Consider the following 19,204-nt stretch of genomic DNA (forward strand, 5'->3'; position numbering starts at 1 on the left):
AGAGACACGAGCCCTGTGGCAGCACAGGCGCTCCTGGGTGCATCAGTGGGAAAAGGGATGGGGAGATTGCCCAAGGACTAGCTTGGCATCTTGAAGGGGCTCTCGCCTCCCTGCCACCTCATTTCTCTCTGAAGCAAGAGAAGTCAGCTCCTGCAGCTCCTCCTGCGCAGGCAGCAGCTTCTGCTGTGCCTCCAGAACAACCCCTCCTGCAGGGATTTGCCTGGAGGAACTGGTGGGACTCCAGAGGTGCCTGATCCCAAAGGAGAAGGTGACTCTCAGGGGATGTGTCTCCCTTGGCTTCCCAAGCCCTTGCCTTGTGCAGGAGAGTGGCAGCACCCGGGGGCAGCTGTGGGCAGGGGATGCCCGGGGTACCCGGGGGTGTGGGGTGCCCACAGGGAGGAGGAGGAGGAGGAGGAACTCACGTGGAGTTCCAGCTCCATGAGTGGGTGGCTGTGATGACGTGGCAGGAGCAGAAATCCTACAAAGTCAGCCAGGGAGGAGATCAGTATTGGATCAGTGGGAATGAGTAATCAGCAGAAACCACCAGAAATTTCTGAGCCCTTCTAACTTTTCCCATGTCTTGTTACCTTCTTGCTGCAGGCAGAAGCTCCTCAGTGGGGTGCCCTGGGCAAGGAGTGTTGTCACTGGCACTGCCCCATGGGGGTGTGGGTGGCCCTGTGTGGGGCTGGACTGGCCTGGGGACATGTGTCCTTCCTGCCAGAGCTGCAGGATGCTGCAGACACCTCCCTCTCTGCCTGCATTCAGCTCTGGTGCCCATGGACTGTGCAACTCTGCGTTCTCTGCTGGTCCTGAGAGAGCAGGATCCTCTGTCAGAAACAGGAATATCCCAGAAACAGGGCAGAAACAGGAATATCTCAGAGCTCAGTGCCCTCACACCAGCCTCTGAGCTGTTGTGAGCACCAGCTGGCTCAGCTGGCTACAGGGATTTGTGATAAACGGGTGAAAGGCCCACAGCCACCAGCCCTGGGAGAGAAATGGAGATCTGGGGGTAGGAAAAGCAAGGCAGAGCAGCAGAGGGGAGAGGGAAGGACCACAGAGGCTGGTGGACGTGAAGCTTTTACCACAAAAACATGGATTCAGCAGAGGCCAAGAGGGGCTGAAGCCACCTCCATGAAGGAGGCCTCTGCAAGGCCCATAAATAACCCTCTTGGAAATAAAGAGCTGACTCTTCGTTTATTCTGCCTAGATCAAATCCTATCTGCTTATTTTTAGGCTGTGCTCTGCCTCGTGGTGCAGGCATGTGGCTGGAGCCTGCAGCTCCATCCAGAGCCCTGGAGCTGACACCATTTCCACCTGCCTGGGAGCCCTGGCCGAGTACCTGGATGGGATTATCCCCAGCAGGCAGGCACAGCCCTCCTTTCCTCCTAAGCACATTAGCTGGAAAAGGAAGCAGGAAGAGGAAGCAATGACATCCCTGTGGTTTTTCAGGAGCTGCTCATGCTGGTGGCAAGCTCAGCAGAATGAAAACCTTTAATTTCACAGGCTTTTTCTTCCTTTCCAGTGCTGGAGCTGGAGCACAGCACACACAGGCAGTGGGACTGCAGGCAAAGTCCAGTTCTGATCCCTGCCTCCCTATGTGGGAGGAAGTTTTGTTATTAGAACGCACCTGGGAGCACATTCTTGAGTTGCTGTTTTTCTCCCTGTGTTTTCCTTTCCATCCTGTGGTAACCAGGTCCTTTCTAGACAGGAAAGAACAGTAAGAATGGAAGAGATTAAATTGAGGAAATGTAACTTTCCTGTACAAACCTGCTGCTTGGAGAAGAACCCCCCACCTGCTGATATTAGGCAGAGCCTGAACTGTCGTGCTTTGCATGGCTGGAAGCTGTGTTTATTTTCTGAGCAAGCCCTGTTTAATGCCAAGCTTGTCTGGAGTGTTCCCAGAGAGCCCCCTGATGGCTTTAGCTTTCATCCCAATATCCTGAGCGTTAATGTTTGGAGTAGCTGGGAAAAGGCAAAACAGCAAAAGGCTTTGCAGGAGCCAGCAAGTTCAGGGTGAGATGTAGGGTGGAAATAACCCCTTTTCAGGGTGAGGTGGTGCCTTCTGCCTGGATGTTCCTGCCTCCTCTTCCCGAGGTTTTCGCCACGTCCTGTTTTGAGCCTGAGCACAGAACCATCACCAGGTGCTTCTCCAGCCCCTGGGCTGAGGCAGAGGCTGTGCTCATCACACAAGGAGGGTCACAGGGGATCGAGTCCCACCAGCCTCACAGGGTTGGGTTTTTCTCAAACACTGCCCGAGAAGGGCTGGCAGAGCACTCCTGCTGTGGCAGTGGGTATGGGGAGCGCTGGGCAGCGCTGTGGAGGTGGCTGCCCCTGCTCTGTGAGAAGCAGTTTTGCAATGGGGTTGCTCAAAGCTGGCTCTGCTGCAGGAGGAGCCGGTCCTGCCTCCCTGCAGGCTCCCACAGGACACCCCACTCCCTGCCACAGCTCTCCGGGTTTGTGCTGGCAGGGTGGGAGCACACCCAGCTGGGTGCCAGGGGACAGCCCACCCTGCTGGGACACTTTCAGCTTGGCTTCACCCTGCGACACGAACACTTGTGCTCGACCAGCCGGCGCCTGTTTGTTTTCCTGGTGTAAGGAGAGCCGGGCCAGGGCAGCCAGCCCAGTGTCACACCCAGTGTCACACCTCCTGGGGAGCCCTGGAGCGGTGACAGCGCTGTCACACCGCTCCCGGTGCTCCCTGAGCCGCCCAGGTGAGGCGAGTGGAGCCACAGCCCCAGCCCAGGGCTGGACGGGAGGTGTGTGGTGCCAGCAGCAGGGCAGGAAGGAAACGGCTTGTGCTGAGGGAAGGAGCTGGCAGGAAGGACAAGCCCATCCTGCAAGGAACTCTCTGGAGCCAGGCTATCTTGCCTCTGAAAAACCAGCCTGGAATGGGAAATATGCCTGAGGGAACACCCGTGCTGTGAGCTGGCCGGGGAGGAGCTGGGGCTGGGGGTGTTGGTCCTGCTTGGTGGGATGAAGATGCTGGGGGAGGAGGGAGCTCTGCCCTGATGGGATTCCTGTCCTGGGTCATCCACAACGTGCTGATGGGAGCAAAGCAGCTGTGATGTGTCCCGATGGCTTTGCTGGACATGGCAGTAAGGGCTCCTGCCCAAGGATGGAGCTGAGAACTCCTGGCATCGGGGCAATGCCAGCCCAAAGGGCCTCCTGCTGCTTCAGAAAGCGCCTGGGCAAGGACTGAAGCCCTGCTGCCACCTGCAAGGGAGGAAGGACATCTGTGTGCCCGAGGCCACGGCCAGGTAACGCCCTCGCTGCCCAGCCTGTGCGGGTCCCTCCTGCAGCCATGTCACTCCCTAAGCCCACATGGCACAGACCAGCCTGGGAATGATCTTCCTGGGGTGCTTTACCCCAGCCGCCCTCCTACCCAGCCAGTTCTGGGAGTTTTGTCTCTCCGTGGCAGGAGGTGGGACAGGCAGGACAAGCAGTGGGACAGGATGGCCTTTGTGGCACAGCACTGGCTGGGAGCCAGAGGAGCAGGTGCATGTGGGTCCCTGTGCTGCCCTGTCCTGCCCGTATCACAAAGGGACCCAGAGCGAAGGGCTGGGAGTGCCAGAGAGCTTGTCCTGGCCCATGGGGAGGTTTGGATCCGGTCACAGACGCTGCCTTGTCCTGCATGAGTCACTGAAAAACTCAGAGTCCTTTTCAGTGACACTTTCTGCACGCTGTGGGTCAGCCTGGAAAAAAACCCAGTGCTGCCATTCCCTCCCTGTGGTCAGGACAAGGGCTCAGCCTCTCTCTTCTCAATAGCTTATTTATAAGGATGCAGACACCTCACCGAGCAAAAAAACAACTTCATGCCAAGCAGGCACTGCTTCCCCATGCCCTAACCTTGGCCACCGCTTCCTCGGTTGTATTTTCATTTCTGTTTTCCCTGTCCCCGTTCCCGAGGCTGAGCAGCGGGTAAGGGACGGCAGAGCAGGGGGGCAGTGCCGGGAACACGCCTGACCTTGGGATAACACGGCGGGAGCCCTGTGCCTTTGGGGTGGGCTGTGGGAACAGCCGGGCATCGCTGGGGCTGCGCATGGGGGCGCAGCAATGCCAGGGAGACATGGGGGACCTGTCCCTGTTACCGGTGTCAGGGGCGAGGCGGTGTCCCGGTGTGTCCCCTGCTCTCCCGGGTGTCCCCTGCCCTCCCGGGGTGTCCTCCCGGTGTATCCCCTGCTGTGCCGGTGTGTCCTCTGCTCTCCCGGTGCGTCACCTTCTCTCCCGGGTGTCCCCTGCCCTCCCGGTGTGTCCTCCCGGTGTGTCCCCTGCTGTCCCGGTGTGTCTCCTGCTCTCCCGGTGTGTCCCCTGCTCTCCCGCTGTATCCTCCCGGTGTGTCACCTTCTCTCCCGGTGTGTCCCCTGCTCTCCCGGTGTGTCCTCCCGGTGTGTCTCCTGCTCTCCCGGTGTGTCCCCTGCCCTCCCGGTGTATCCTCCCGGTGTGTCCCCTGCTGTCCCGGTGTATCCTCCCGGTGTGTCACCTTCTCTCCCGGTGTGTCCCCTGCCCTCCCGGTGTGTCCCCTGCCCTCGGCCCGCAGCCGCTGCCGGCACAGCGCCCGGGGTTGTGCGGACGGGGCGCACGGGGAGGGCGGCACCGGGGGCGGGTACCGAGCGGGGGATCGGCCGTTCTGGCGGACGGGAGCCCGTGCCCGGTGCCGGGCCGGCGGGGGCGGCGCGCTCGGGGCCGGCCGGTGCCAGGCGGGCCGGTGCCAGGCGGGCCGGTGCCAGGCGGGCCGGTGCCAGGCGGGCCGGTGCCAGGCGGGCGTGCGCAGGGACCGCCCCGCTCCGCCCGACCGACCGGCGGCGGCTGCCGCGGCGGCACCGGGCCCCCGGGCGGGACCGGCTCTGCTCGGGGCCATCCCCTGCTCGGGGCCATCCCCTGCTCGGGGTCATCCCCCGCCCGGGGCCATCCCCTGCTCGGGGCCATCCCCCGCCCGGCATCCCGCCCGGTGCGCTGCGGTGTCCCCGCCCGCAGCGGCGGCAGCGCGGCCGGGCACGGCGACCTGCGCAACGCCGCCCGCTCCGCAGGTGAGAGCGGGGCCGGGGGTTTCGGGGGCACGGGCGAGGCTGGGCTGGCTGAGCAGAGGGGGTGACACTCCTGGGGCGCGGTGGGAGCTGCGGGCCCGGAGCTGGCGACCTCTGTGCGCCGGTGTCGGGGAGGGCCGGGCCGGTCTCCGCGTCACGGCCAGGGATGGCCGGAGCCCCCTTAGGGACAGGGATGGCCGTAGTCCCCTTAGGGACAGGGATGGCCGTAGTCCCCTTAGGGACAGGGATGCTGGCAGCCCCCCTTAGGGACAGGGATGCCCGGAGCCCCCTTAGGGACAGGGATGCCCGGAGCCCCCTTAGGGACAGGGATGCCCGGAGCCCCCTTAGGGACAGGGATGCTGGCAGCCCCCCTTAGGTACAGGGATGCTGGCAGCCGCCGAGGCATCAGTGACAGCTCAGATGCGGGAAGCTGCCTGGGAGGGGGGGCTGGGGAAACGAAACCTGCTCCTGCGCTGGCTGCCTGCCCCAACGCTGCCCAGAAATGCTGCGGTTCCATTTTTGCGCTGTCCTCTTGTCCCGCTGAGGTCTCAGGCCAAGGGGGTGAGGGGAGACAACGAGGTTTCCACAGCCTGGGGAAGCCCCCCCGAGCAGCTCAGTGCTGCAGCAACCAGGGACACCCCAATACTGGCATGCCCTGCTGCAGGGCACCCTCCAGGGCTCAGGGGGGTGTCTCAGATCGGGCCTCTCCACCTGCCTCCACTGAACTGGGGTTTGCTGCCACCCCAGGCAGAGGACACTGGTCCTTGATGGGCCTGGACACCTCGGGAGCCCCCAGAGGGGTGCAGAAAAGCCTCCTCCTCTCCACGCCCCATCCCACAGGCAGGGAAGGCAGCCAAATCCCAGAGGGCAGGGACGACAGCTGGCAGGGTGATGCACCCCTGTCGGGCAAGAGGAGGTCCAGTGCCATCTCCTTTTGCTTGCTGTGCCAAGCCCAGCTGTCAGCATGTGCCAGGAAGGGACACTGGCCCTGCCCACGGCTCGCAGCTGCATCAGCCACGTGTTAGCCAGACCTGGTGGGGACAGGGAGAGGGGCTGCAGCCTCCAAAGTGGGCACCTGGCATGGTGCAGTCTGGCACTGGTTGGGCAGGCAGGGCAGGGCAAAGTCTGGGCTGCTGCTTGTGCCATCTGGATTTTATCTGCCACCTCTGCCTTGCCTTTGCTCCTCTCCTCCTCCGCATGGCCGCATTCCTGCCCGCCCCGGGTCTGGTCACAGCCCAGCTGTGCCTGTGCCACACCTCCCTCTCTCAAGGCCTTCCTGCCAGGAGCCAAGCACTGTTTGTGATGCTCTGGGAGCTGCTCATCCTCCCTGGTATCAGAGCAGAGCGTGTTTCCTGAGAAGAAAACATCAGCAATCAGCTCGGATTTTAGAGAGGAGAGCATGCTGTGCCACGCAGGGCCCTGGTATTGCATACCAGGGGCTGCCAGTGCATCTGGCAGAGGCATCAGCAGCTCTGCCCACTTCTCCCCCATCCCAGTGGCTTTTAAAGCAGCTCTTGCTGTCACAGAAACATCTCTTGTTCCAGCACTGCAGAAACACTCTTTGTACTTTGAACAGGACCCTTGAATGCCAGGCAGGGTGCCAGGCACCGGCAGCCAAGGCAGGGAGGGAACAACTGGCCCTGGCAGCAAGGAGCTGGAGGGGAGGTGGCAAACCCTGCCCTGCCCATGGGGACGGGTCCCCACACTGTCCCAGTGCTGGCTGGCAGCTGCCAGCCCCCTGCTGGCACCTGGGGGGCTCCTTGCCTGCACCCCAGCCCCACACGGGGCCACTGGAACGTGGGCACACATGTGTAGCAAGTCCCTGCCTGCCACACGTGGGTGTCTGCAGGAGGCTGCTCCTGCCTCGCAGCCCTTCATGGTTTTCTGGGTTTGGAGCGTGCAGACGGGTCAAGTGTCCCTGGGGACGTGCTGAGGGCCACAGGGGAGGGAGCACAGGCACCGAGCTGGTTTGGGCACCAGAGCACCAGTGCCAGGGCCGCCTGTGCCACCCCTGCAGAGATGGCGAGTGCAGAGCCCGGCTCTGGGGAGGCAGCTGAGGCTGCAGAGGCCGAGTACGAGGTGATGCCGTGGGACAGGACGGAGCAGAGCCAGCGGCTGGCCGTGGACGAGCTCATCAGCAGCGAGGCCAGCTACGTGCACAACCTGCAGCTGTGCGTGTGCGACATCCGGGCGCACCTCCGGGACAAGCAGGTGACACGGGCCACCCCTGCCCGGGGGCTGCAGGGTCAATCTGCCCGAATCACTGCAGGGGCTCCTTCCCCCTTCCTCTGCTCCCCCTCAGCAGCCAGCCTCTGGGGTAGGATCGACTTTGGGTCTGACCCAGTGCAGCCACCCAGTGACTTAACCCTGTCCTGCCTGGGAGCCAGCCAGGTCTCAGCATTCCCAAAGCCTCCTGAAACACAGCGTCACTCACTGGGGTGTCCCATGGGGCAGGGAGACGGCCACCAGCAGCGCCTCTAAAGCCCCTGGTCCATCTCTGATGTATTTGGCTTAGCCTGGGGCATCTTTGTTCCCTTCAGCTGCCCGGGCTGGACCTGGAAGGACTCTTCTCTAACACCGACGACATCCTCCACGTCTCCAGACGGTTTCTGAAGGGGCTGGAGGCCACGGCCGGCCAGGGGCAGGAGCAGCTGCTCTGCATCAGTAAGTGGTGCAGTGCCAGTGGCTGCCCCGTGCCCACCCGTGAGGGGATGTGCCAGCAGGGTGCCCACCTTAGCAGAGCCCTGCCCTGGCACACTTGGCATTGCTCCATGGGCTTTGTCCTTCCAGCAGGCTGGGGATAAACCCCTGCTTTCTCTGAGCCCGTGGGAAAGGACCCTCTCTCTGGCCCCCCTCTCCTTCCCCAGGCACGCTGTTCCAGGAGTTCAAGGAGGAGATGGAGACTGTCTACAAGATCTACTGTGCCAGCTATGACCATGCCCTGCAGCTGGTGGAGAGCTACCGCAGGGACCCCCGGCTGCAGGAGGAGATCCTGGCCACCCTGAATGCCACCGTGTAGGTCCCTGCTGCTGAGCCACCACCTCCCTGTCCCTGTTTCACATCCTGGCCTTGCCCTTCTCCTCTCAGGACACGCTGCCTGCATGGATCAGTGTCACCAGGGTGTCATATCATGGCCACCACCTTTGTGGCATTTCCTGGTGTAATCCCTGGCAGCTGTCCTGGACCCTGGGTTCAGAATCTTTTATGATGGATGCCAAAAGAAGGGATGGGTGACATCCACAGCTGCTGCCGTCCCCCGAGAGGGCACAGCCTCCCCACACGGACCAGAGAGACACAGGCTGGCCCTAGGACAGCTGAACTGTCAGGGGGGTCACAAACGCTGCCAGAGGCAGGAGAAGCAGGAGTGGCAGTGGAGGAGCTGCTGGGATTTGCTGCTTAGGGCACAAGTGATGTGATTCCCAAAAGAGAGATGGAGGGAAGGGAGACGCTGCCAGCGCCCTCCCTCCCTGCTGCCCACTGATGCCATGTCCAGGGCTGGGCAAGCACAGCTGCTCAGGGAGGCAGGACACCCACCCAGGGCTGGCACTGCCTCGGGGCTGCCAGGGACAGTCCCCCTGCAGCTGGAGGGTAGAAGCCAGAAATGCCCCACAACATCTGGGCTGCTGTCTCCCAAAAACACTCCCAGAGAAGCCGTGGAGAGCAGCAGGGCAGGAAGGCAGCCCCGCACACCAGCCCTGAGCCATTCCCCTCTCCATCAGGCCTCACACGGGCGCGTCAGACCTCAGCTTCTTCCTGGTGATGCCCGTGCAGAGGGTCACCAAATACCCTCTGCTGCTGGGGAAGATCCTGGAGAACACCCCGAGCAGTGCCAGTGCCCACTCAGCCCTGCAGGCAGCGGCTCGTGCCATGGCCCAGGTCAATGCCAACATCAACGAGCACAAACGGCGCAGGGAAGTGGGTGAGTGGCCAGGGGCTCAGTGAAGGAGAGGGGCACAGCACCCAGAACAACCCCAGGGCTCTCCTGGGCACTATTTCCCACTTAAATCAGTTCAGAGCTCTCCTGCACTCCATTAACCCTGCCTGGTGGAGCTGCAGACTCTGTGCAGGCAGCTCCTGGAACTGCTCTGGTCCTGTAAATGCCACTCTGGGCAAGACCCAGAGGCTGCAGGAGCAGGGTGGCATGGGGGGGCTGAGGACAAAACCAGTCTGTCCACATTCCTGGGGCTGGGGAGCTGGGAATAACAGTCTTGCCCTTGGGATAGGAGAAATCAGGCTCCCCTTTCTTTTAGGTTTTCCTAATCCTTTCCTTCTTTGACGTGGCTTGTGCTTATCCTGCTGCTCAGCCTCTGTGCTGCTCACCTTCCTTGCTTGCTCAGCCATGAGGTCTCCTCTTCTGATCCTTTTTTCCCCCCTTATTTTGTGTCCTCCCACCCGAGGCAGCGACCAAATACAACAAGGCCGAGCAGCTGACGCTGCGGGACCGCCTGGCACGCCTCAACGCCCACTCCATCGCCAAGAAAACCACGCGCTTCAGCCGGCTCCTCATGCACGAGACTGGCATCGTGGCCAAGGTGGGCAGCCCTCGCCCGCAGCCCGGGCACTGCTGCCCCTCCTCGGTCTTTCCTGGGGCATTTGGCTGCTCCTGAAGTGCCTCAAGAGAACGGGGAGCACAGGGTCAGCAGGGGTGGGGTGCTGGTGCTGCCTCCCGGTCCTCCATCGTGCCAAGGAGCAGCGGGATTGCAGGGATGCAGGAACTGCAGGGATGCAGGAACTGCAGGGATGCAGGGATTGCAGGGATGCAGGGCCACCCCTTCCCAGAGCATTGCAGCACTTTGGCCCCTCAAGGACCAGCAGGACCCTTGGGCCCCCCAGCAAAAGGAAGAACACCCCAGCGTTGCCCAGCACCACCACCACACCAAGAGCTTTGTTGCTGCCTGCACCAATGCTTTGGCCCTTCCCAGATTCACGGAACCTCTCAGGCTCTGCCCTGCCCTGTGAGCTCCGGGCTGCTGCTGCAGCCCCCAGGGATGGCCTCAGCCCTGCCCGTGCTGGTGACAAGCTGCCTCTGTCCTTGCAGACTGAGGACAAGGAATATGACGACCTGGAAGAGAAGTTCCAGTGCGTGGCGTCCAGTGTGGCCACGCTGAAGGAGAACGTGGCGTCCTACCTGGGCCACTTAGAGGTAACACCTTGAGCACAGGCCAGGGGTTGGCCCCATCCCCTCAGGAGCTGTTCCTTGGGGTTGTGGAATACTCTCAAGCCCCAAAGCTGGAGCTGTTGGGGATGTTCAGCGGTTTGCAGCTGAGCTGTTGTGTCAGGGAGTCGCACAGCATCCAAGGATTGCTCGGGTCCAGGGGAGTTTAAACCAAAGCTGAGGCTTTGACAACACTCTCTGAGCTGGTGTCACCTGAGAATGATCCACCCTTAAACTTATCATTATTTCAAGGTCTTAAATGATTGAAAAGGCCGGCTGTTGTTCAGCCTGGGAATTCTTGCTTTAATAATGTGTGTCAGGCAGAAATGTCCCCAGATCAGTCCTGACAACAAATTGCCCTCCTAAAATCACCTGGATCAGCAGCTGCTACGATTTGCTCATGGAAATTCCTTGGGGCATGTGAGGAAAATGCAAGTCAGTGCTGGCAAAACATGCAATCCCCAGGCACAGCATTACCAGGAAAACCTCGGGAAGCGGCCGAGGGTTCAGCAGCAATTCCTGGGCTGGAGAGACCTCGCAGAAAAGCCTGACAAGGGCTGCCCACACAGGATTGTTGGGAAGGAGGTAAAGGAGGGTGGTGCTGCCTCCCTTGCAGGTGTTCCTGCTGCCCGCCCCGCACCGGCGTGAGCTGCAGATGGAGCAGGGACCAGCCCAGCAGCATCGCCGCCTCTCCGAGCTCCTCCACAGCACCGTTTTCCCTGAATTTGTGAGTGCTCCTGCCCTGCACGTCTCCTTCAGCTCTCCCACCTTCTGCCGGGGCGCAGTGGGGGCTGGCAGCCCGGAGCTGAGGGCACCCCGGTGTCCTCACAGTGCCCAGCAGCAGTAACAGGATCCACCTGCAGTCCCTGGCACACGGAGAGGGAGCAGCTCCAGGGGAGAAGGGAGGGCAGGGCAGAGCCGGAGCAGGAGCAGAGCTCCTGAGCCCACCCAGGGCTGGGATGAGCTGCAGTGTCCCTGTGCCTGCAGGGAGATGGAGAGGAGAACAGAGCACCCCCAGGCAGGGGCAGCGTGCCCTGAAATGGGCTCTGGGCAGGCGGTGGGGGGAGACTCAGCTGAGGCTGCTCTGAGCCGTTCAGGGGTCCTGCCCAGCTCTTTCCATGGAGAACACCTCTGGAATTGTGTTGGGCTCCTCCCAAGGGTTTGTGTTGGTTGGCATCCCCTGTGCCCTCAGGGAAAGCTGTCCCAGGTGCTCCTCACTCCACACAAGCCCCTCCAGAGATGCCCAGGCCTCTTCCCCTGCCCCTGTGCTGGCAGCTGCTCCTGTCTGGGGGGCTCGTGTGGAAATTGGGCTTCTCTGACTCCCAGAAGCAGCGTGTGGACAGGCTGGTGTGGCAGCCCCTCTGCAGCCTCTCAGACACGCTGGAGGGGCCCCAGCAGCTGGTCAAGAAGCGCCTGGACAAGCTGCTGGACTACGAGAAGATCCAGGAGAGGAAGAGCGAGGTGGGCAGCGTGAGCTACGACGAGGAGGCAGCCATGAACACCTACCTGGCCATCAATGACCTGCTGGTGGCCGAGCTCCCCCAGTTCAACCAGGTGGCCGTGCAGCTCCTGGGCCAGATCCTGCGCTCCTTCAGCGCCCTGCAGCTGGACTTGGCCACCCAGGTCCTGCACCACGCAGAGAAGGAGCTGGAGCAGGTGAGTGGGACCCCTCAGGTGCAGGAGCTGAGCTAGAACTGCCTTCTCCAGCTTTGGGAGATCTCTCAGACATCAGGGCACTGCAGGTTTGCTGGGGCCCACCTGCCCTTGCAGACACACAGCTCCCCGTGGAGCATCTGTGAGGATCTCCCTTCCTTCCTGCTCAGGAAAAGCCAAATTTTCTCTTCTGCACTGTTAGAAACTGTCCTGCTTTCTGTCTGTGGACACTGCTGGTAATTTATTGATGTGCTGCTGTCTGAGAGATCAGTGTGAGCTCAAAGCTCCTGAGAGCCCCTGCCAGGAAGGCAGGGAGGAGAAAGGCAGCTCCTGGGCTAGGGAAAGCCTCCCCCAGCCCCATCCCTGGGAGATGTCTCCCAGAACTCCCAACTGCTCAGAACCCTGAGCCTGATGTTTGTAAATATGGGAATGAGGGCTGCCAGGAGCTGAGCACAGCCCTGGCCTGAGCCACGACCAGGAGGAGAACAAGGTGCAGCTCAGAGCCAGAGAGGAGCACCTTTGATCCCCTGTGCGAGGTGAATTTGGTGGTCAGGTCTGCTCTCTTTCTCAGCCCTTCTTCCTCCTGCTTCCCTCCTGCCCCTGCCCAGAGCTCTCCCTGATGCCAGCCTGTCTCCACAGCTGCCCCATGGCCACATGCCCCTGCCCAGCTTCTGGAAGGTGGTGGAGGACAGCCTGCAGCAGTCGGGTGCCCAGCTCCGTGCCTTCTGCCAGGCCTTTGAGACGGTCACACCCAGCCCTGGCACACAGGTAGGGGCTGGGCAGGGCACGGCTTAGGCCAGCTGCATGAAGAGAGAGATTGCACAGGGCAGAAAATCCCCTTGGTGGGGAGGCTGGCTCGGATCAGGGCCCAGGGGGTTGCCACAGCATTTTCCCCAAGCCCCTGAGAGCTGGGGATGAGCAGGGATGAAGCAGCTGAGCTCTGCTGGTTCTGGACACTCATCTCCAAACCTGGGCGTGGAGCAGTGAACGTGAAGGAGTTTCTGCTCTTAACCTGCCCCTGGGATGTGATCCTGCAGAAAGCAGAGCAGGTGTACCTGCAACAGGAGTACCCTGAGGGTCTCACGGAATGCTCCTGTGTCTCCCTGTGCTCCCCACCAGCCTCTGACCCCTGCTGAGGAGAGGAAGGTCCTTTCCCTTGTGAGCAAGCACGGCCCAGACAAGCTGTACCAAGTGACCAGCAACATCAGTGGCAGCAGAGACTTGGACCTGACCCTGCTGAGGGGACAGATCGTGGCTCTGCTGCAGAGCGCCGACACCAGGGGCAACACCAGCAGGTGGCTGGTGGATGCTGGAGGTACTGTGGGCACTGTGGGCAGCCTCTCCTCGCCTTGGCACCGGGGCCAGATTCACCTGAGCCATCTCCTCAGCCTGGATGAAGCAGCAGGCCGTGGTCTCCTGGTGCTCGCTGCCAGGCTGTGCTCAGCCCAATGCCCCCTGAGCTTTGCTATCAGCTCTGAGGTCCAGGTGCCCTGGCTGATTCCCCAGGGGAAGTGTCATGGCTGGGGAAGGAGAATCCACACACGCAGAAACACGTGGAATGCCTTTTTTGGCAGGGATTTCTCCTGGATATCCCCTAGTGATGGGCAGGGCTGCTGTGTCGTGCCAGGCAACAGCCAAATTGTCATTCCCGTCTCCTGCAGCCAGTCCTGTGTGTGCCAGGCAGCAGGGCCCCACGAGCCGTGTGTGTCCATGTCCTGCAGGTCCCCGAGGGTTTGTTCCTGCTGCCAAACTCCGGCCCTACAGCCCTGCACAAGTGCAGCAGCCTGTGCTGCAGCTGCTGGGCCTGGACGGTGGCACTGAGGGGAGGAGACATTCCTGTGCAGCCCCTGAAGCTCCCAGGCCACAGGTGGCCACCTTCACCCCAACATTCCAGGTGAGAGTGGGGGACATCCCCTGGGGCCATTTCTAGCAGCCCTACCAGCTCCCTGCTAGCCCTGCTGTGGGTGGGAAGGTGGACCTGCTTTTCCAGGGTGGGGGACCAGTGTGGGACCAGGGTGGACAGGGCAAGAGAACTGTCCCTGGTGGGTGCCCAGTCCATGCATGGCACTGCTGTGCTGCCCTCTCGGAACTGCCACATCCTTCCTCCCTTGACTCCCAGCTCCAGCAAGGGCTCCCTCCCTCCTTCCCTCCCTCCTTCCCTCCCTCCTTCCCTCCCTGCCTCCCACAGGTGGTCGCCGGCTTCTCCTTCGCCGCCCGGAGCCCGCAGGAGCTGAGCCTGCAGGCGGGGCAGCCCGTGCAGCTGCTGGAGCCCCACGACAAGAAGGGCAGCACGGAGTGGAGCCTGGTGGAGGTGAACGGCCAGAGGGGCTACGTGCCCTCCAGCTACCTGGTGACCGTCCCCGTGCAGGAGCCCGCGGGCTGGAGCTTGCCCGTGTGAGCGTGGCAGCCCCGGCAAGGGCACGGATGGCAGCTTGGCACCTGAGGACACCTCACAGGAGATGCTGGAGGGAGGCAGCCCCCGGCTGGGAAGGTGGTGGGACAAAGCCCAGGGACGTGGGCACGAGGATGGCACTTGGGAGGCGCCTTTGGATGGGAGGTGTGAGGGTGCCAGGTCCCGTGTGTGTGTTGGCACAAAGCAGAGCAGCACCAGGGAGTGAGTGAGGGCAGGGGGCTGCAGTTATCCAGGGATTTGCTGAAATCTCTGCAAGTGGCAAATGTGTCCTGGGGTGATGAGGCAGCATCGCCCTGGTTAGAGCAGGACTGAGCAGCAAAGTGCAGCCTGCAGAGGGGTCCTCAGCCAGGCACTCGGACACCTGGGCACTGAGCACCTGGGCACTGGGGCACTTGGGCACCTGAAGCACTTGGGCACTGGGCACCTGAGCACAGGAGAATTTGGCTACCTGGGCACCTGAGAATTTGGCTACTTGGACACCCAAGTGCCTGAGAATTTGGCTACTTGGGCATCTGAGTACCTGAGAAACTGGGCACCTGAGTGCCTGAGCTTTGGACACTGGGCAGATGGGTACTGGGCACCTGAGTACAGGAGAATTTGGCTACCTGGGCACCTGAGAAATTTTCTACCTGGGCATCTGAGTACCTGAGAAACTGGCCACCTAGAATTTGGCTACCTGGGCACCTGAGTACGTGAGAAATTGAGCACCTGAGTACCTGAGGATTTCGCTTCCTGGGTACCTCAGTACCTGAGAAACTGGGCACTTGGGCACCTGAGAATTTGGCTACCGTGGCACCTGAGGATTTGGCTACCGCGGCACCTGAGTGCCTGAGCCTTGGGCACTGGGCAGATGGGCACTGGGCACTTGAGTACCTGAAAAATTTGCTACCTGGGCACCTGAGGATTTGGCTACCTGGGTACTCGAGGATTGGCTGCCCGGGCACTGAGGATTTGGCTGCCTGGGCACTGAGGGTTTGGTTACCTGGGCACTGAGGATTTGGTTACCTGGGCACTGAGGGTTTGGCTACCTGGGCACTGAGGGTTTGGTTACCTGGGCACTGAGGATTTGGTTACCTGGGCACTGAGGGTTTGGCTACCTGGGCACTGAGGGTTTGGTTACCTGGGCACTGAGGATTTGGCTGCCTGGGCACTGAGGGTTTGGCTACCTGGGTACCCGAGGATTTGGTTACCTGGGCATTGAGGATTTGGTTACCCGGGCACTGAGGATTTGGCTGCCCGGGCACTGAGGATTTGGCTGCCCGGGCACTGAGGATTTGGTTACCCGGGCACTGAGGATTTGGCTGCCCGGGGACTGAGGATTTGGTTACCCGGGCACTGAGGATTTGGCTGCCCGGGCACTGCGCTCTCGGCTGCGCTGGGCGCGGCCGGCAGAGGGAGCCCCGCGCCCGCTCCCGGTGCCCGCGGGGACACCGGGACCGTGCGGGGATACCGGGACCGTGCGGGGACACCGGGACCGTGCGGGGACACCGGGACCGTGCGGGGATACCGGGACCGTGCAGGGATACCGGGACCGCGGGGATACCGGGACCGTGCGGGGACACCGGGACCGTGCGGGGACACCGGGACCGTGCGGGGATACCGGGACCGTGCGGGCACCGGGACCGTGCGGGGATACCGGGACCGTGCGGGCACCGGGACCGTGCGGGCACCGGGACCGCGGGGATACCGGGACCGTGCGGGCACCGGGACCGTGCGGGGACACCGGGACCGTGCGGGCACCGGGACCGTGCGGGCACCGGGACCGTGCGGGGATACCGGGACCGTGCGGGCACCGGGTCTCCCGAGACTCCCGAGTGCCCCTGCCACCCTCACAGACCCCCGGCGGGCGGGCGCAGGTCCCGTGGAAGAGGTTTTTGGGAGAATCAATCCGTGCTGGTCCTGACTTAAGGCTCGGTTTGGGAACGGAGGCAGCATTCCCGAGGTATCCGTGCCTCAGTTTCCCCGTGGCCGCACTTTGAGGAGATGCTGGTGGGGCTGAGCTGGGCAGCCCTGCCACGGTGCCATCAGGAGCGCCGCGGGCCTGGCACCGCACGCTGCCCATCCCTCACCGAGGCCAGTGGAGCACCCGGCTGGCGTCGCCCCGGCTGCCCTGGGCTCCAGGCACTGCCCACATCAAAGGTGCCCGTGCCGGCTGGTGAGTGCTGGCATGCCCCGTGCCCTGCCGTGCCCTGCCGTGCCCTGCCGTGCCCGGGGGCAGCAGCACGCCCGGCCACCCACGGGCTCCCTGCGGGCTCCCCAGTGCAGCCGTGGCTGCGGGCTGGGCAGCGGGGCAGGGCGGGCACGTCCTCACCCAACCCCGAGCAGGTGCCAGACGGGTGGGCACAGCCCCAGGCAGTGCCCTGCGCGTCCCCCGGGGGGGCTGGGGCTGTTTGAGGCAGAGTGGGGCTCACCCCCCTTTTAGCTGCACCTGTGGGGTGGCTGGGGGGCAGCCACCTCTGCCCAGGTGCCCTTGAAATGCCCGAGGAAATGCTCACCTCCACAAAACCCGGGAGGGGACAGCAGTGCCAGAGCTGGGACGTGCCCTGGGGATGTTGCCAGCCTGGGGAAAGGCTGGTGGGTTCCTCAGCAAGGGGAAAGGAGTAGGCTGGGGACGAGGGTCCTTGAGCGGGGGCCGTGTGTCTGTGCTTGCCCTGCAGCCACACGGCTCACCCCTCCAGCTCCCTGCTGGTGGCTCCTCTGGATTTTTCCATCCCTGATCAAATCCCATCAGGTCGGGTTTCCCTGTTTGCCCTGTGCCAGGCCGTGGCAGCAGCCGGGCAGGTCCTGTGCAGCGCTGGGAGGTGACAGTGGCACAGGGAGCGCCGAGCCCGCTGCTGCCTGGGCCCCGATCTTCCCGTGCAAGGAGCGCTGGGCTGGGCAGGGCCGGGCTGGGCATCAGCAGCAGGAGGGAAATGAGCTCCTGTGGCTCCTCCGGCCTCTGGGTGCCCAGGGCTGAGCTGGGCTCTGCTCTTCCCCCAGTCCTGCTGCCAGCCTCGATAGCCAGGGGACCTTTCCCGGGGGTCTGTCCCCAGGACAGGGCCCGGTCCTTGGCTGCAGGACATGGGTGCCCATCGCTCCCTTCTGCCATGAATTCACCCCGAGCCTGGAAGTGCCCTCTCGGAGTCACGGGAGGGCACGGGGCTCTTCCAGCCCAAACATGAGGGGGGATAAAGGGCACAAGAGTGCCTTTAAATAGCCTGTCAAGGACAGGCTCTCCCGGGAGGAATGCTCTGGCTGGCCCGGTGGAACATGCCAGTGGCTGGGGGCACGGGGGGACAGCCGGGCAGGGCCGGCAGCTCGCCAGGAGCCCAGGTCAAGGTTAGGCACGGCCTTGGCCCGGTGCCACCGTGCCACGGCTTGGCACCGGGGAAACGGAGCCGTGCAAACAGGGAAATTAATGCCAGGCCAGGGCTTTGCTGTGCCCGGGGCTGATCTGGGGGTGGCAGCGGGGCCAGGCAGCCGCCGCTGCCCGCACGGAATTTGGCAGCGGCGCTGCTGCCGGAGCCGCCTCCGGGGCAGCTCCGGTTGTCCCGGAGCGGCTGCGGCGCTCCTGTCCGGGCTGATTCATATCCTGGACGTGCGGGCATTTGGATGGTGTCCACCCGCGGGGTGTGACAGGGCACGGCCGTGTCCCCAGGGCGCGGGTGCCAGCCCGGCCGCGCTCCGGGAGCAGGACGGGGCAGCTCCATGTGCCTGCTGCTCCCTGGGGACACGGCGCTGCCACCAGCGCATCCCAGGTGAGATCCCGGGATGCCAGGAGGATGGATGGCTGAGTGCCCAGGTGGCCATGTGCCCATCGGCTCTGCCGGGGCGCCCCGGGGGAGGAGATGTGAGAAAAAGCAGCTGCCACAAGCCCCAAGCCCAGGCTGCGATCCCAGAGCCATCCCTCAGCACGGGGTGCAGAAAGGGAGAGGGCCAAAAGGCTCGGAGGGCACAGCCAGGAGGAGCAGGGTGGCCACCTGGGCTGAAGGGCACAGCCAGCCCGGGTGGCTTTAGGCACGGAGCTCAAGCTGCCCGCGCTGCCAGGCCGAGCTGGCTCCCAGCAGAGCCAGCCTGTGCCGCAGCGATCCCTGCCACCTGCCCACGGTGGCCCACGAGGAGCAGCCCGAGCCCCCGGCCACCCTCGCCGGCCTCTCAGGAGCCCCCTGGAGCAGCGAGGCCCGAGGAAGGGATGGATGAACGCCATGGATGAGCCCGGGGCTGCAGAGCAGGAGGGCAGCCGTGACCAGCAGCGCTCGCTCCGGGCTGGCGCAGCTGGCACCTGAATTGTCAAATAAAGCGTGAAATTGCTTTCGTGCTCTGCTGCCTTTGCTGAGCTGGGCCGTCTTTAGGGCCCCCCCGTGCCACCCGCGCCGTGTCCCGCTGTGGTGGCACTGCCAGCTGAGCCCCGGGCTGGGCTGGCACACCGTGCCTGGCGCATCACACGTGGCACACCGCACATGGCACACCGTACAGGGCACACCGCACATGGCACACATGGCACACCATGCTTGGCACACCATACATGGCACACCGCTCATGGCACACTGTACATGGCACGCATGGCACACCGCACATGGCACACTGCACATGGCACACCACACATGGCACACATGGCACACCGCTCATGGCACACCGTACATGGCACACATGGCACACCGCACATGGCACACCGCACCTGGCACTGCCCCCAGTGCCCCTGGGCCGGTGGCTGCGGGTGCTCCAGCGTCCCCTCCCTGCCTCGCAGCCCCTCCGCTGGGCAGGAGCACCAGCGCCATGGGGGCAGGGGATGGGGGCACCAGGAAAGGGATCACCCACCCCTGCCGTGGGGCTGTGATGGATCCCTGTCGTGGGGATGGGGATGGATCCCTGCCATGGGGCTGCTGTGGCGCTGTCCCACCTCCTCACCCCGCGGGCTGCCCAGGGTGCCGGGTCAGCTCGGTGGGGCGCTGCCCGTGCCCGTCAGACCTGGCTCCCTCC

At 63.2% G+C, this 19,204-nt stretch overlaps 1 protein-coding gene across 5 annotated transcripts; it reads left to right on the forward strand.

The window, feature by feature from the left end:
• Window positions 1-2,669: 2,669 nt before the first annotated feature.
• Window positions 2,670-18,535, forward strand: ARHGEF37 (Rho guanine nucleotide exchange factor 37). Of its 5 annotated transcripts, none has more exons than XM_085591590.1 (13): window positions 2,670-3,257; window positions 7,042-7,235; window positions 7,565-7,688; window positions 7,892-8,039; window positions 8,744-8,943; window positions 9,426-9,556; window positions 10,063-10,167; window positions 10,796-10,906; window positions 11,509-11,835; window positions 12,472-12,600; window positions 12,952-13,147; window positions 13,554-13,726; window positions 14,021-18,535. In XM_085591590.1, the coding sequence occupies exons 2-13, from the start codon at window positions 7,044-7,046 to the stop codon at window positions 14,228-14,230; spliced, it is 2,046 nt and encodes a 681-aa protein (XP_085447716.1). In that variant the 5' UTR covers window positions 2,670-3,257; window positions 7,042-7,043; the 3' UTR covers window positions 14,231-18,535. The 5 variants fall into 5 exon arrangements, with proteins under 5 accessions (XP_085447716.1, XP_085447714.1, XP_021402858.1 ...); XM_085591588.1 differs by having other exon boundaries at window positions 2,671-3,257; window positions 11,506-11,835; XM_021547183.4 differs by lacking the exon at window positions 2,670-3,257 and adding an exon at window positions 4,892-5,027 and having other exon boundaries at window positions 11,506-11,835.
• Window positions 18,536-19,204: the final 669 nt, after the last annotated feature.

Source organism: Lonchura striata, chromosome 13, assembly GCF_050655825.1.
Source record: "Lonchura striata isolate lonStrDom1 chromosome 13, ASM5065582v1, whole genome shotgun sequence".
NCBI classification, from domain to species: domain Eukaryota; kingdom Metazoa; phylum Chordata; class Aves; order Passeriformes; family Estrildidae; genus Lonchura; species Lonchura striata.

What these genes read in the sequence shown, in the direction of transcription:
- ARHGEF37 (XM_085591588.1), top strand. Translation starts at nt 7,044, where the DNA reads ATGGCGAGTGCAGAGCCCGGCTCTGGGGAGGCAGCTGAGGCTGCAGAG. An exon ending in GCACCGTTTTCCCTGAATTT is followed by an intron (nt 10,907 to 11,505) that starts GTGAGTGCTCCT and finishes TCTGACTCCCAG; the next exon opens with AAGCAGCGTGTGGACAGGCT. An exon ending in GTGGCTGGTGGATGCTGGAG is followed by an intron (nt 13,148 to 13,553) that starts GTACTGTGGGCA and finishes CATGTCCTGCAG; the next exon opens with GTCCCCGAGGGTTTGTTCCT.